General features: G+C 51.4%; 1 protein-coding gene across 1 annotated transcript in view; it reads right to left on the bottom strand.

Annotated features, from left to right (window-relative positions):
• The window catches only part of LOC119958440 (claudin-7-like), a 9,904-nt gene extending 6,117 nt beyond the window's left edge, over window positions 1-3,787 (bottom strand). The window contains exon 1 of the mRNA XM_038786981.1: window positions 3,327-3,787. Within this exon, the coding sequence (XP_038642909.1) occupies window positions 3,327-3,549 (223 nt within the window). The 5' untranslated portion in view covers window positions 3,550-3,787. The remainder of the gene's footprint in view (window positions 1-3,326) is intronic.
• Between the last annotated feature and the right edge of the window lie 11,767 nt (window positions 3,788-15,554).

The raw sequence follows: 15,554 nt of genomic DNA, 5'->3' as shown, positions 1-15,554 counted from the left end.
AAAACCACTGCTGCCCCCACCCATCCCAATGCTCAGCGACTGACACCGGCTCCCACTGGATGAAGACATTTCAGCGCCTGTCGTCTCTTGAAGGCACTGAGGCCAATCGTGTCGGCCAATCTGGTGCAGAGCAAGACTGCCCATCATCTCGCTCAGCAGAGTCTCTTCAGGGAAGGATATCTGCCACCCTTACCCTGGTCGGGCCTACACGTGATCGCAGGCCCACAGCCTAGCAAGTCAGCAGGCCACAGGGAGTCCTGCCCAAGGGATGGGCAATAAACTCTGGCGATACCCAAACCCTGGAATTCATCGAATCCGTAGAGTGCAGGGGCCATTCATTTTTTTCTAAATTTAGAGTACCCAATTAATTTTTCCAATTAAGGGGCAATTTAGCGTGGCCAATCCACCTACCCTGCACATTGTGGGGGCGAAACCCACGCAGACACGGGGAGAATGTGCAAACTCCACACGGACAGTGACCCAGAGCCGGGATCGAACCTGGGACCTCGGCGCCGTGAGGCAGCAGGGCTAACCCACTGTGCCACCGTGCTGCCCTTGCAGGGGCCATTCATAGGGGGGGGTGCACGGTAGCGCAGTGGTTCGCACTGTTGCTTCACAGCGGCAGGGTTGGGAATTGGGTCTGTGCGGAGTCTGCACGTTCTCCCCGTGTGCGCGTGGGTTTCCTCCGGGTGCTCCGGTTTCCTCCCACAGTCCAAAGATGGTGCAGGTTAGGTGGATTGGCCATGATAAATTGCCCTGAGTGTCCAAAAAGGTTGGGTGGGGTTATGGGGCTGGGGTGTGGGCTTGGGTAGGGTGCTCTTTCCAAAGGGCTGGTGCAGACTCGATGGGCCGAATGGCCTCCTTCTGCACTGTAAATTCTATGATTCTATTAGAGGTTTGGTTATGCTGCCCACTATTTCTCACAGGGGGGGGGGGGAATCCCACGTGGAGTTGTCATGGGAACACCCCACTGTTAGGAACAGGCCTCAGTTCCTGGTCCTCCGTGGAAAGGGTGAAACACACCAGCCCCATCCTCGACGGGCAGTTACATGGCGCAAGGTTTGAAGCCAGATAGGGAGGGAGAGGGTGGAGGCTTTGCCAACTGAGGGGAGGCGACATCCCAATGAGTCATTAACAGGATGGCACCCCCCACCCCAGTCCACCCTGGGGAGCTCCGCAGGCAAGGAGGAATCCAGCCCCCCCCCTCCCCCTCCCCCCCTCTCAGGGCTCTCTGATGCCTCCTTTGCCATAACCCCCTGGCCTGATCCTCACCCCATACCCACACACCTCAAGGAACACCCATGGCCTCTTCCCTCCCTAGCCCAGGGCAGTCACACAACCTCAGTCAGAACGAAAATTCGGATCCACCCAGGGCCTTCCATGGGTGGGACAGAGAGCGAGAGAGAGAGAGAGAGAGAGAGTCAGACAGAGACACACAGACACTCTCCCTCAAATCAAGGTAGCCCCCCCCCCCACCCCTCCCCTCAAATAGAGGTGCCTCCCCTCCTTCTCCCAGAGTGAGGGGGGCCTCAAATCCCAGCCTCCAACCCCATTGTAGCATTAGCACCAACGCGCGCCTATCTCAGTATCTTGGTTAAACAATGCTGTTTATGGCTCTTTTATTGTCAGATTGTTGAATTAATCTGACCTCACCAACTGAGAGTTTATCAATATTGGTGTTTAAATTTCACCAGTGTGATAAGATAAAGCCACACACACACACACACACAAAATGGCTCCCAGTACAATGACAATTCTGCCCCAGGTTTAATCGTCACGTCTAACTTCGGCCCAAGGTTTAGGGAGCGTATCAGAAACTCTGGGACACAGAGAGAGAGAGAGAGAGAGAGAGACACACATACACACAGAGACAGACACACACACAGACAGAGAGAGACAGACAGACTATTCAGAATGTTGACACAAACAGGAACAAAGCCAAGGAAAGATGAAGTGAACACTCCTGGATTTCTCCATTACCCTCCCCCACCTCTGCCAGGTACAGGAACCCAACCTCCTTTCTCAAATGGCACCGTTTTGTTCTAAATCCAACACCAGGCAGAAATAGGTGGCCAGATTTAACACCAAGCTGGCCATAAACAGGCCATTTACCAAAGGGACAGAAAATACTTCTTTTTTAAATAAAAAAAAAGAGGAAATATTTTAAACAAAGACGAGAAACAGCTTTTGAATTTTCTAAAAGCTTCGATTCTATATTATTTTGAGGGAGTTTGCTAGTTCGATCACTCCTGTTGAAAACCCCCCTCACCACACACACACACACACACACACACACAGGGACACAGAGCGACAGAGACACACACGCAGAAACAGACAAATAGGGACACACACACACAAACACACACACAGCAATACTGACAGACACACAGAACAGAGACAGAGGGCAGTAAATAACAGAGACACACACAGAACAATAGAGGACACAGAATAACAGAGACACACAGATATGTGGATACACACAAAATAACAGAGACACACATAGGGACACAGAATTACAGATATACAGACCCACACACAGGGATTCCAAGTAACAGACAGACACACAGAACAATAGAGAGGACACAGAATAACAGAGACACACACAGATAGATGGACACACACACACACACAAAAGGGACACAGAATAACAGATAGATAGACACACACACACTGAAACACAGAACAACAAATAGATAGACACACACACACACACTGAAACACAGAATAACAAATAGATAGACACACACACCAAAACACAGAATAACAAATAGATAGACACACACACCAAAACACAGAATAACAGATAGATAGACACACACACCGAAACACAGAATAACAAATAGATAGACACACACACACACACACCAAAACACAGAATAACAGATAGATAGACACACACACCAAAACACAGAATAACAGATAGATAGACACACACACACCAAAACACAGAACAGCAGATAGATAGACACACACACACCAAAACACAGAATAACAGATAGATAGACACACACTGAAACAGAACAATAGAGACAGAGAGACACAGAACAAAGGGGCTGGTTTAGCATACTGAGCTAAACAGCTGGCGAGAAATGCAGAACAAGGCAGCAGCACGGGTTCAATTCCCCGACCAGCCTCCCTGAACATGTGCCAGACTGTGGTGACTAGGGGCTTTTCACAGTAACTTCACCGAAGCCTACTCCTGACAATAAGCAATTACTCTTATTAATGGGGACAAATACAGACAAGGGGGTCACAGAATAACAGAGACAGATGGAGACACACACACACACAGCAACAGAACCAGATAAAGCAAGGTCAAATCTTACCTCCCAAAGCCAGGATGGAGTCGTACACCTTGCACTGGATCTGCCCGGTGCTCTGATACACACAGTTCATCCACAATCCCTTGTAGACCGCCTGGGCGGTGATGATGTTGTCCCCGGCATAGCTGGACATTTCCCACTGGGGCATGATGGTGCTGGCTACCAGGGCAGCTAAACCCAGCAGGGCTAGAGTGAAACCCAGCAGCTGGAGTCCCGAATTGGCCATGGCTGAACGAGGAAGGGGGGAGGGTGGAGTGAAACCGACGGCAGAGACAGTGAAACTGACACAGAGCCCTTCACAACTTGTCCCAAAACTCAGTGAAACTGACACACAGGCAACTCGTCCCACAACTTTTCAAACTTTGAAGTTAGTTTGGAAACTTTTGATTCAGCTACAGTAGACCCTCCTGGAGGTGGTTGTTGTTGCTGCTTCCTCTGCTGTTCTGCTCTACCTGCAGCTGCCACACCTTCACCTGTTTATAAGCTCGGGGGCGCGCCCCGCCTCCTCGGGGGCGCGCACCAGGGTTTCGATGGAGAAACAGACTTGAGTTTCGGGATTGCAAAAGGGAAATTTTTTTTTTTACACATCCTTTTCCCTCCCCAACAAACAAACAAACAAACATTTCCCAGAGCCCCACTTAGAAATACACTATACATCTGGGGCTGGAGGAGATTACAGAGATAGGGAGGGGGTGTAGGGGCTGGAGGAGGTTACAGAGATAGGGAGGGTGGAGGGCTGGAGGAGGTTACAGAGATAGGGAGGATTGTAGGGGCCAGAGGAGGTTACAGAGATAGGGAGAGTTGTAGAGGCTGGAGGAGGTTACAGAAATAGGGAGGGGGTGTAGGGGCTGGAGGAGGTTACAGAGATAGGGAGAGGGTGGAGGGGCTGGAGGAGGTTACAGAGATAGGGAGGGGTGGAGGGGCTGGAGGAGGTTACAGAGATAGGGAGGGTTGTAGGGGCTGGACGAGGTTACAGAGATAGGGAGGGGGTGTAGGGTCTGGAGGAGGTTACAGCCAGGGATAGGGAGGCTTGTAGGGGCTGGAGGAGGTTACAGAGATAGGGAGGGTTGTAGGGGCTGGAGGAGGTCACAGAGATAGGGAGGGTTGTAGAGGCTGGAGGAGGTTACAGAGATAGGGAGGGGTGTAGAGGGCTGGAGGAGGTTACAGAGATAGGGAGGGTTGTAGAGGCTGGAGGAGGTTACAGAGATAGGGAGGGTTGTAGGGGCTGGAGGAGGTTACAGAGATAGGGAGGGGGTGTAGGGTCTGGAGGAGGTTCCAGCAGGGATAGGGAGGCTTGTAGGGACTGGAGGAGGTTACAGAGATAGGAAGGGTTGTAGGGGCTGGAGGAGGTTACAGAGATAGGGAGGGTTGTAGAGGCTGGAGGAGGTGACAGAGATAGGGAGGGTTGTAGGGTCTGGAGGAGGTTACAGCCAGGGATAGGGGGGCTGGAGGAGGTTACAGAGATAGGAAGGGTTGTAGGTGCTGGAGGAGGTTACAGAGATAGGGAGGCTGTAGGGGCTGGTGGAGGTTACAGAGATAGGGAAGGGTGTAGGGACTGGTGGAGGTTACAGAGATAGGGAGGGATGTAGGGGCTGGAGGAGGTTACAGAGATAGGGAGGGGGTGTAGGGGCTGGAGGAGGTTACAGAGATAGGGAGGGTTGTAGGGGCTGGAGGTTACAGAGAGAGGGAGGGGGTGTAGGGGCTGGAGGAGGTTACAGAGATAGGGAGGATTGTAGGGGCTGGAGGAGGTTACAGAGATAGGGAGAGTTGTAGGGGCTGGAGCAGGTTACAGAGATAGGGAGCGGTGTAGGGGCTGGAGGAGGTTACAGAGATAGGGAGGGTTGTAGGGGCTGGAGGAGGTTACAGAGATAGGGCGGGTTGTAGGGGCTGGAGGAGGTTACAGACACAGGTAGGATTGTAGGGGCTGGAGGAGGTTACAGAGATAGGGAGGGTTTGAGGGGGGTTACAGGGATAGGGGGGTTGGAGGAGGTTACACAGATAGGGAGGGCTGGAGGAGGGTTACAGAGATAGGGAGGGATGGAGGAGGGTTACAGAGATAGGGAGGGTTGTAGGAGCTGGAGGAGGTTACAGAGATAGGGAGGGCTGGAGGAGGGTTACAGAGATAGGGAGGCTTGTAGGGGCTGGAGGAGGTTGCACAAATAGGGAGGGTTGTAGGGGCTGGAGGAGGTCACAGAGATCGGAAGGGTTGTAGGGGCTGCAGGAGGCTACAGAAATAGGGAGGGGTGTAGGGACTGGAGGGAATTGGGGTGAATGGGACTGGGGGTGAGGTTGGACAGTGCGGCACTCCCTCAGTACTGACCCTCTGACAGTGCAGCACTCCCTCAGTACTGACCCTCTGACAGTGCGGCACTCCCTCAGTACTGACCCTCTGACAGTGCGGCACTCCCTCAGTACTGACCCTCTGACAGTACAGCACTCCCTCAGTACTGACCCTCTGACAGTGCGGCACTCCCTCAGTACTGACCCTCTGACAGTGCGGCACTCCCTCAGTACTGACCCTCTGACAGTGCGGCACTCCCTCAGTACTGACCCTCTGACAGTGCGGCACTCCCTCAGTACTGACCCTCTGTCAATGCGGCACTCCCTCAGTACTGACCCTCTGACAGTGCGGCACTCCCTCAGTACTGACCCTCTGACAGTGCGGCACTCCCTCGGTACTGACCCTCTGACAGTGCAGCACTCCCTCAGTACTGACCCTCTGACAGTACAGCACTCCCTCAGTACTGACCCTCTGACAGTGCGGCACTCCCTCAGTACTGACCCTCTGACAGTGCGGCACTCCCTCAGTACTGACCCTCTGACAGTGCGGCACTCCCTCAGTACTGACCCTCTGACAGTGCGGCACTCCCTCAGTACTGACCCTCTGACAGTGCGGCACTCCCTCAGTACTGACCCTCTGACAGTGCGGCACTCCCTCAGTACTGACCCTCTGACAGTGCGGCACTCCCTCAGTACTGACCCTCTGACAGTGCAGCACTCCCTCAGTACTGACCCTCTGACAGTGCAGCACTCCCTCAGTACTGACCCTCTGACAGTGCGGCACTCCCTCAGTACTGACCCTCTGACAGTGCGGCACTCCCTCAGTACTGACCCTCTGACAGTGCGGGGGAGGTGGACAGGGAAGATAGTTTTCCTGAGGCAATGTTCACGGTGATGTGTTAAGTTTTAAAATGGGGTCTGGTTCCTTGGGTTGATGATTAACTCCCAATGTGAAAGCTGGAAAACGCTGAGAGGATTGTGTGACGCGGATTTAGCTTTGCGTATCCGTGTCAGAACAAACTTTATTTATTTGAGGGGAACGCATCATCCCCCTCATTGACCCCAGCGCCCCACCAGCGAAGCTGTTTATTGAAGAGAGTGCCTGATGTGGATTCTACAGAAGGTAGAAGGCCTTTGACAAGGTGCCGCACAGGAGACTGTTAAATAAGTTAAGAGCCCATGGTGTTCAGGGTAAGATCCTGGCATGGATAGAGGATTGGCTGACTGGCAGAAGGCAGAGAGTGGGGATAAAGGGGTCTTTTTCAGATGGCAGCCGGTGACTAGTGGTGTGCCTCAGGGGTCTGTGCTGGGACCTCAACTTTTCACAACATACATTAATGATCTGGAGGAAGGTACTGAAGGCACTGTTGCTAAGTTTGCAGATGAAGGCAGCACGGTGGCCTAGTGGTTAGCACAACCGCCTCACGACGCTGAGGTCCCAGGTTCGATCCCGGCTCTGGGTCACTGTCCGTGTGGAGTTTGCACATTCTCCCCGTGTCTGCGTGGGTTTCGCCCCCACAACCCAAAAATGTGCCGAGTAGGTGGATTGGCCACGCTAAATTGCCCCTTAATTGGAAAAAATAATTGGGTAATCTAAATTTATAAAAACAAAATTATAAAAATAAGTTTGCAGATGATACAAAGATCTGCAGAGGGACAGGTAGTATTGAGGAAGCAAGGGGGCTGCAAAAGGACATGGACAGGCTAGGAGAGTGGGCAATGAAGTGGCAGATGGAATACAATGTGGAAAAGTGTGAGGTTATGCACTTTGGAAGGAGGAATCTAGGCAGAGACTATTTTCCAAATGGGGAACTGCTGAGGAAATCAGAAGTACAAAAGGACTTGGGAGTCCCTGTTCAAGATTCAGACGGTTTAGTTCGGAAGTTAGGAAGGTTCAGTCGGCAGTTAGGAAGGCAAATGCAATGTTCGCATTCATGTCGAGAGGGCTAGAATACAAGACCAGGGATGTACTTCTGAGGCTGTATCAGGCTCTGGTCAGACCCCATTTGGAGTATTGTGAGCAGTTTTGGACCCCGTATCTAAGGAAGGATGTGCTGGGCCTTGGAAAGGGTCCAGAGGGAGGTTCACAAGAATGATCCCTGGAATGAAGAGCTTGTCGTATGAGGAACGGTTGAGGACTCTGGGTCTGTACTCGTTGGAGTTTAGAAGGATGAGGGGGGGATCTTATTGAAACTTACAGGATACTGCGAGGCCCGGATAGAGTGGACGTGGAGAGGATGTTTCCACTTGTAGGAGAAACTAGAACCAGAGGACACGGCCTCAGTCTGAAGATACGACCCTTAAAACAGATTTTTTTTTCCCAATTAAGGGTCAATTTAGCGTGGCCGATCCACCTAGCCTGCACATCTTTGGGTTGTGGGGGTGAGACCCATGCAGACACGGGGAGAATGTGCAAACTCCACACTGACAGTGACCCAGGGCCGGGATCGAACCTGGGACCTCGGCGCCGTGAGGCAGCAGGGCTAACCCACTGCGCCACCTTAAAACAGAGATGAGGAGGAATTTCTTCAGCCAGAGGCTGGTGAATCTGTGGAACTCTTTGCCGCAGGAGGCTGTGGAGGCCAAATCACTGAGTGTCTTTAAGACAGAGATGGATAGGTTGTTGATTAATAAGAGGATCAGGGGTTATGGGGAGAAGGTAGGAGAATGGGGATGAGAAAAATATCAGCCATGATTGAATGGCGGAGCAGACTCGATGGGCCGAGTGGCCTAATTCTGCTCCTATGCCTTATCGTCTTCGGAAGAATCGTTCAGATTGTCTGTTGTTCGCACTTTATGAAAACATGTGGACGAGAGATTAACTCAAATGTTGTTTATTATTCGGTTTTAATTATTTTAACAGTGTATTAATTGTGTTTCGAATGTTTTTGGGAAATCCCATTGCTACACCTGTGCTCACCTATTCCAGATTAGAACATAGAACACAGAACAGTACAGAACAGGCCCTTCGGCCCTCGATGTTGTGCCGAGCTTTGTCCGAATCTCAGACTTTCTCACTGATTCTCATCTCTCTCCCTGGCATCTCTCTTTCTGCCTCTCGCCATCTCCCTCTGTCTCTCCCTTTCTTTCTCCTCTGTATCTTTCCCGCATTCACTTTTTTTTTCTCTGCCTGTCACACTATTTCCTGCTCTCATTTTCTGTCCCTCTCTCTCACTCTTATCACGTTCTGTCTCACTCTTTCTGTTTCCTTCTTTCCATCTCTCTCATTCTATCTTTCTGTCTCTCTCTGTCTCTGTTCGTCGCACTCTCTGTCTCTTCCTGTCTCTCTCTTTCCATCTCTCTCTCTCTCTACCTTTCTGTCTCTCCCTTTCTTCCTCTCTCTACGTCTGGCTGTCTCTCACTCACTCTCTCTCTATCTCTTCCTGTCTCTCTCTTTCCATCTTTCTCTCTCTCTACCTGTCTCTCTCTTTCTTCCTCTCTCTTCGTCTGGCTGTCTCTCTCACTCTCTCTATCTCTTCCTGCTCTCCCTTTCCATCTCGCTCTCTCTACCTGTCTCTCTCTTGCTTCCTCTCTCTTCGTCTGGCTGTATCTCTCTCACTCTCTCTATCTCTCTCTTTCTGTTTCCCTCTTTCCATCTCTCACTCTATCTCTCTGTGAGTCTATATTTTTCTGTCTCTCTCTCTTTCTACCTCTCTCTGTGTCTCTGGCTGTCTCTTTCTCACTCTCTCTCTCTATCTCTGTCTGTCTCTCTCTTTTTGTCTCTCTTTGTCCTCCATCTTTCTCTCTCTCTCTGTTTTGTTTAAAAATTCCCCTCCATCTTTTTGTGTTTATTTCTCTGAACTCTTTCTCCATCACTCAGTTTCACACTCCCCCTTCCCAGGGACGTCACTGATGCGTCAAGGCTGGAATGAAACTAATATATTCACACAGAAACGGAATTCGTCCCCACCCCTTTGGCAATGAGGTCACCCAGAATCCCCGAGTGGGAAAAACAATGAGTCACTCCTTCCGGAGAAAGAAGATATTTCGAGGTAGATTCTCAGTGGCGGCTGACGTAAGCCCGATCGTGACTTCAGTTTTTGTCTCGTGAGAGGGAACGATGACTACCCAGACAGACAGCCTCCATCGAAGTCACACTGGCCAATAAATGCCCAGATGAAATCCCGGCCTACACAAAGGCTTCTCCTTGGTCTAAGTCACACTGGCCAATAAAGGCCCAGGTGAAATCTCGGCCTACACAAAGGCTTCTCCTTGTCCACGTCACACTGGCCGGTAAAGGCCCAGGTGAAATCCCGGCCTACACAAAGGCTTTTCCTTGTCCAAGTCACACTGACCAATAAAAGCCCAGGTGAAATCCCGGCCTGTGCTGAGGCTTCCGATCTTTACCCGTGAGTCTCCTCCTGACTCACGAGCCTCTCTCGACAGGGAATCTGTGCAGGCGGACAAGGCTGAATCGTGGGAATGTTCCTTTGCGACCAGTTAGTGGGGAGGGTGGGGGGACAACTGTATTGATACAGAGTTTCTCACATTCTTTGTGGAACAAATTCTTTGCCAACGGAGCCCTGGAATCATCACGGGCGGATGGGAGGGCGCTGAGGACAATTTTTGCAGTCTCCGGATGTTCAAACTGTTTCAAAACCAGTGCAGTAATTTACCGAAGGGGACACACTGTGTAATGTAGGAACAGTTGTGTAACATTGACTGAATGTCGCCTGTGGACACACGCACACCCACGTGCACACACGTAGGCACGCGCGCACACACACACGCACACCTCTTCACAGCTGAGACGATCCAGCCCAGACAAGATCCTGTTAAATATCCTCTGCACCAATCACATCCTTCCTATCGTGTGGCGCAATGATCTGTGTTGGGTCCTTTGCTCTGTGTAGAGTACATTAATGGTCTACGTGTGAACGTGGGGGTATTATCAGTAAGTGCGCACGTGGCACAAAAGTTGGTGGTATGTTAAATAGCGATGAGGTCGGGGCAGCACGGTGGCGCAGTGGTTAGCACTGCTGCCTCACGGCGCCGAGGTCCCAGGTTCGATCCCGGCTCTGGGTCACTGTCCGTGTGGAGTTTGCACATTCTCCCCGTGTCTGCGTGGGTTTCGCCCCCACCACCCAAAGATGTGCAGGGTAGGTGGGTTGGCCGCGCTAAATTGCCCCTTAATTGGAAAAAATGAATTGGTACTCTAAATTTATATTTAAAAAAAATAACGTGAGGGAAGCTCAGATTACAGGATATGGATGGGGCCAGTCATACGGACAGAACTGTGGGAAATGGAATTGAATCCTGAAAAGTGTGAGGTGATGCATTTTGGGAGGATTAACAAGGCGAGGGAGGGCGGCACGGTGGTACAGTGGTTAGCATTGCTGCCTACGGCGCTGAGGACCCGGGTTCGAATCCCGGCCCTGGGTCACTGTCCGGGAGGAGTTTGCACATTCTCCCCGTGTCTGCGTGGGTTTCACCCCCACAACTCAAAGATGTGCAGGATAGGTGGATTGGCTACGCTAAATTGCCCCTTAATTGGAAAAAATAATTGGGTACTCTAAATTTTAAAAAAAAAAAACAAGGCGAGGGAATAGACAATGAAAGGTAGGACACAGGTCAGACAGTAGGAGAAGGAACCCTCTCTGACCCAGGGCTCACTGGGCAGTGATCAGGAGCAGGAACCCTCTCTGACCCAGGGCTCACTGGGCAGTGATCAGGAGCAGGAACCCTCTCTGACCCAGGGCTCACTGGGCAGTGATCAGGAGCAGGAACCCTCTCTGACCCAGGGCTCACTGGGCAGTGATCAGGAGCAGGAACCCTCAATGTTCACAGTGAGAGTCAATCTCTCTCTGTCTCCTCCCAGGGTTAATAAAACAGCAGCAGGTTTGAATCAGAGGGTTCAAAGCAAAAAGCAGACTGAACTAAATTGGGAGAATCAGAATTCACACAAGTGTTAGTCTGTAACAGAAGGTTCCGGAAGGCTGGCCAGTACTGGGAGAACTGGAAAATCCACTTTGAAATGCGGGGGATGAGATTAGCATTCAACAACAGAGTTAATCACAATCACACCAGGTAGTCATAGCAACTGGGGCCTGTAATGTACTTATATGTACTGAGGGAGTGCCACACTGTCAGAGGGTCAGTACTGAGGGAGCGCCGCACTGTCAGAGGGTCAGTACTGAGGGAGGCTGCACTGTCAGAGGGTCAGTACTGAGGGAGTGCCGCACTGTCAGAGGGTCAGTACTGAGGGAGTGCCGCACTGTCAGAGGGTCAGTACTGAGGGAGTGCCGCACTGTCAGAGGGTCAGTACTGAGGGAGTGCCGCACTGTCAGAGGGTCAGTACTGAGGGAGCGCCGCACTGTCAGAGTGTCAGTACTGAGGGGAGTGCCGCACTGTCAGAGGATCAGTACTGAGGGAGTGCCGCACTGTCAGAGGGTCAGTACTGAGGGAGTGCCGCACTGTCAGAGGGTCAGTACTGAGGGAGTGCTGCACTGTCAGAGGGTCAGTGCTGAGGGAGTGCCGCACTGTCAGAGGGTCAGTACTGAGGGAGTGCCGCACTGTCAGAGGGTCAGTACTGAGGGAGTGCTGCACTGTCAGAGGGTCAGTACTGAGGGAGTGCTGCACTGTCAGAGGGTCAGTACTGAGAGAGTGCCGCACTGTCAGAGGGTCAGTACTGAGGGAGTGCCGCACTGTCAGAGGGTCAGTACTGAGGGAGCGCCGCACTGTCAGAGGGTCAGTACTGAGGGAGTGCCGCACTGTCAGAGGGTCAGTACTGAGGGAGTGCCGCACTGTCAGAGGGTCAGTACTGAGGGAGTGCCGCACTGTCAGAGGGTCAGTACTGAGGGCGTGCAGCACTGTCAGAGGGTCAGCACTGAGGGAGTGCCGCACTGTCAGAGGGTCAGTACTGAGGGAGTGCCGCACTGTCAGAGGGTCAGTACTGAGGGAGTGCCGCACTGTCAGAGGGTCAGTACTGAGGGAGTGCTGCACTGTCAGAGGGTCAGTACTGAGGGAGTGCTGCACTGTCAGAGGGTCAGTACTGAGGGAGTGCCGCACTGTCAGAGGGTCAGTACTGAGGGAGTGCTGCACTGTCAGAGGGCCAGTACTGAGGGAGTGCTGCACTGTCAGAGGGTCAGTACTGAGGGAGTGCCGCACTGTCAGAGGGTCAGTACTGAGGGAGTGCCGCACTGTCAGAGGGTCAGTACTGAGGGAGTGCCGCACTGTCAGAGGGTCAGTACTGAGGGCGTGCAGCACTGTCAGAGGGTCAGCACTGAGGGAGTGCCGCACTGTCAGAGGGTCAGTACTGAGGGAGTGCCGCACTGTCAGAGGGTCAGTACTGAGGGAGCGGCGCACTGTCAGAGGGTCAGTACTGAGGGAGTGCCGCACTATCAGAGGGTCAGTACTGAGGGAGTGCCGCACTGTCAGAGGGTCAGTACTGAGGGAGTGCCTCACTGTCAGAGGGTCAGTACTGAGGGAGTGCCGCACTGTCAGAGGGTCAGTACTGAGGGAGTGCCGCACTGTCAGAGGGTCAGTACTGAGGGAGGGTCTGACTGCTCCCTGGTGAGTGTAAAGGAATCCTGGTGCCATTTGAGAATACGAACAGTGTTTAGTGCATGGGGATGACTGGCGGCTTTACCCTGACTTCCTGGGGGCCAATTGTGATCCCTGGACCAGAGCCAATCTCCATAAATTCACATTGGGCAGCACGGTAGCATTGTGGATAGCACAATGGCTTCACAGCTCCAGGGTCCCAGGTTCGATTCCCGGCTGGGTCACTGTCTGTGCGGAGTCTGCACATCCTCCCCGTGTGTGCGTGGGTTTCCTCCGGGTGCTCCGTTTTCCTCCCACAGTCCAAAGATGTGCAGGTTAGGTGGATTGGCCGTGATAAATTGCCCTTAGTGTCCAAAATTGCCCTTAGTGTTGGATGGGGTTACTGGGTTATGGGGATAGGGTGGAGGTGTTGACCTTGGGTAGGGTGCTCTTTCTAAGAGCCGGTGCAGACTCGATGGGCCGAATGGCCTCCTTCTGCACTGTAAATTCTATGGTCTACTGTGCATCATTCAGCAGCTGTGTTTGCTAGATTAGAATAATGAGCAGCTTTGAGTTGGATGTTATTGATTGTAAGTACCATGAGAAGTCCGGAGGTGTAAAAGGCACTTTGGAAATGTGTGAATAACTTGCTGATGTGAAATGCAAAGCTTCCCTAAAACCCAGAACGGTAACGTGGAACCCTGGTTCTCAGCAATGAATATTTTCAATTGTGTACACTCTGAGATATGCAAACCAGGGAGGAATAGTCCATTCATTTTGTGATCAATAAATAAAGAATATTTATTTAAAATAATAAAGTAAATACACATGACAAGACGGACTATAATACTCTACAAACTACACTGATGGCTGTGCACACAGTATTCCATGAAGGTCCCTCTTTTTTTCCCCAACTACCTACGTTTCCTGAACTCTGAGGCACCCCATGTTCCCAAAGAACATCCAATATTATAGAACTCTTGTTAGCTAAATCCAGCAAATAGTTACCATGCACAGGTTATTTGTCCACGTTTGGGAAAACCTTCTCCAGTTTCAGCGAAGATGTAATCTTCTCGGTTCGAGGTTTGGATTTTAACCAGTTGTCCTTTTACAAGTAACTTGTTTTCGGGGGGTGGGGGGGGGGGGGGGGGGGGGGGGCGCTGGCGGTTGGGGACTGTTCTCTGCAGCTGGGTGTGGCTGTGATGCGAGTTGCTGCTACTGTGTCCCTTTCTCCAGCTGTTGTGTTATGGTTATATCATTCATTCCCATTGATGTTACCTACCCTGCGGATCCGGCTTTTCGCATGTAAGTGACAATTCCGTTATCTCTCCACTTTGCAATGAAATTAAATTAAAATCACTTATTGTCACAAGTAGGCTTCAAATGAAGTTACTGTGAAAAGCCCCTAGTCGCCACATTCCGGCGCCTGTTCGGGGAGGCTGATACAGGAATCGAACCGTGCTGCTGGCCTGCCTTGGTCTGCTTTCAAAGCCAGCGATTTAGCCCTGTGCTAAACCAGCCCCTGTAGTCACCTCTTCGCCACTCCATTGACCCCCTAGTCACATAGGTCATAAGAACTAGGAGCAGGAGTAGGCCATCTGGCCCCTCGAGCCTGCTCCACCATTCAATAAGATCATGGCTGATCTTATTGTGAACTCAGCTCCACTTTCCCGCCCGCTCACCATAACCCTTAATTCCTCTACTGTTCAAAAATCTATCTATCTATCTTTGCCTTAGAAACATTCAATGAGGTAGCCTCACTGGGCAGGGGATTCCATAGATTCACAACCCTTTGGGTGTAGAAGTTCCTCCTCAACTCAGTCCTAAATCTACTTCCCCTTATTTTGAGGCTATGCCCGCTAGTTCTAGTTTCACCCGCCAGTGGAAACAACCTGCCCGCATCCATCCTATCTATTCCCTTCATAGTTTTATATGTTTATATAAGATCCCCTCTCATTCTTCTAAATTCCAATGAGTACAGTCCCAGTCTACTCAGTCTCTCCTCAGAAACCAATCCTCTCAACTCCGGAATCAACCTAGTGAATCTCCTCTGCACCCCGTCCAGTGCCAGTACCTCCTTTCTCAAGTAAGGAGACCAAAACTGTACACAGTACTCCAAGCTTGGCCTCACCAGCACCCTATACAGCTGCAACATAACCTCCCTGTATTTAAACTCCATCCCTCTGGCGATTCATGCACAAGGACACCCAGGTCCCTCTGCACAGCAGCGTGCTGCAAATTTGTACCATTTAAATAATGGTCCATTTTGCTGTTATTCCGACCAAAATGGATGACCTCGCATTTACCCACATTGAACCCCATCTGCCAGGCCCTTGCATGTTAAGTAATGGGTTAAGAGGCATTTCAATTAGTTGTCTCATTTGTGTTAAGTATCCAATAATTGACACTGATTATGTAAAGGTGCTTCAGGTGGCCTTTGGGTCGGGTGATGTGACGTTAGAGTTTTGT

Source organism: Scyliorhinus canicula, chromosome 29, assembly GCF_902713615.1.
Source record: "Scyliorhinus canicula chromosome 29, sScyCan1.1, whole genome shotgun sequence".
NCBI classification, from domain to species: Eukaryota; Metazoa; Chordata; class Chondrichthyes; order Carcharhiniformes; family Scyliorhinidae; genus Scyliorhinus; species Scyliorhinus canicula.
This window is presented reverse-complemented; position numbering and strand designations above follow the sequence as displayed.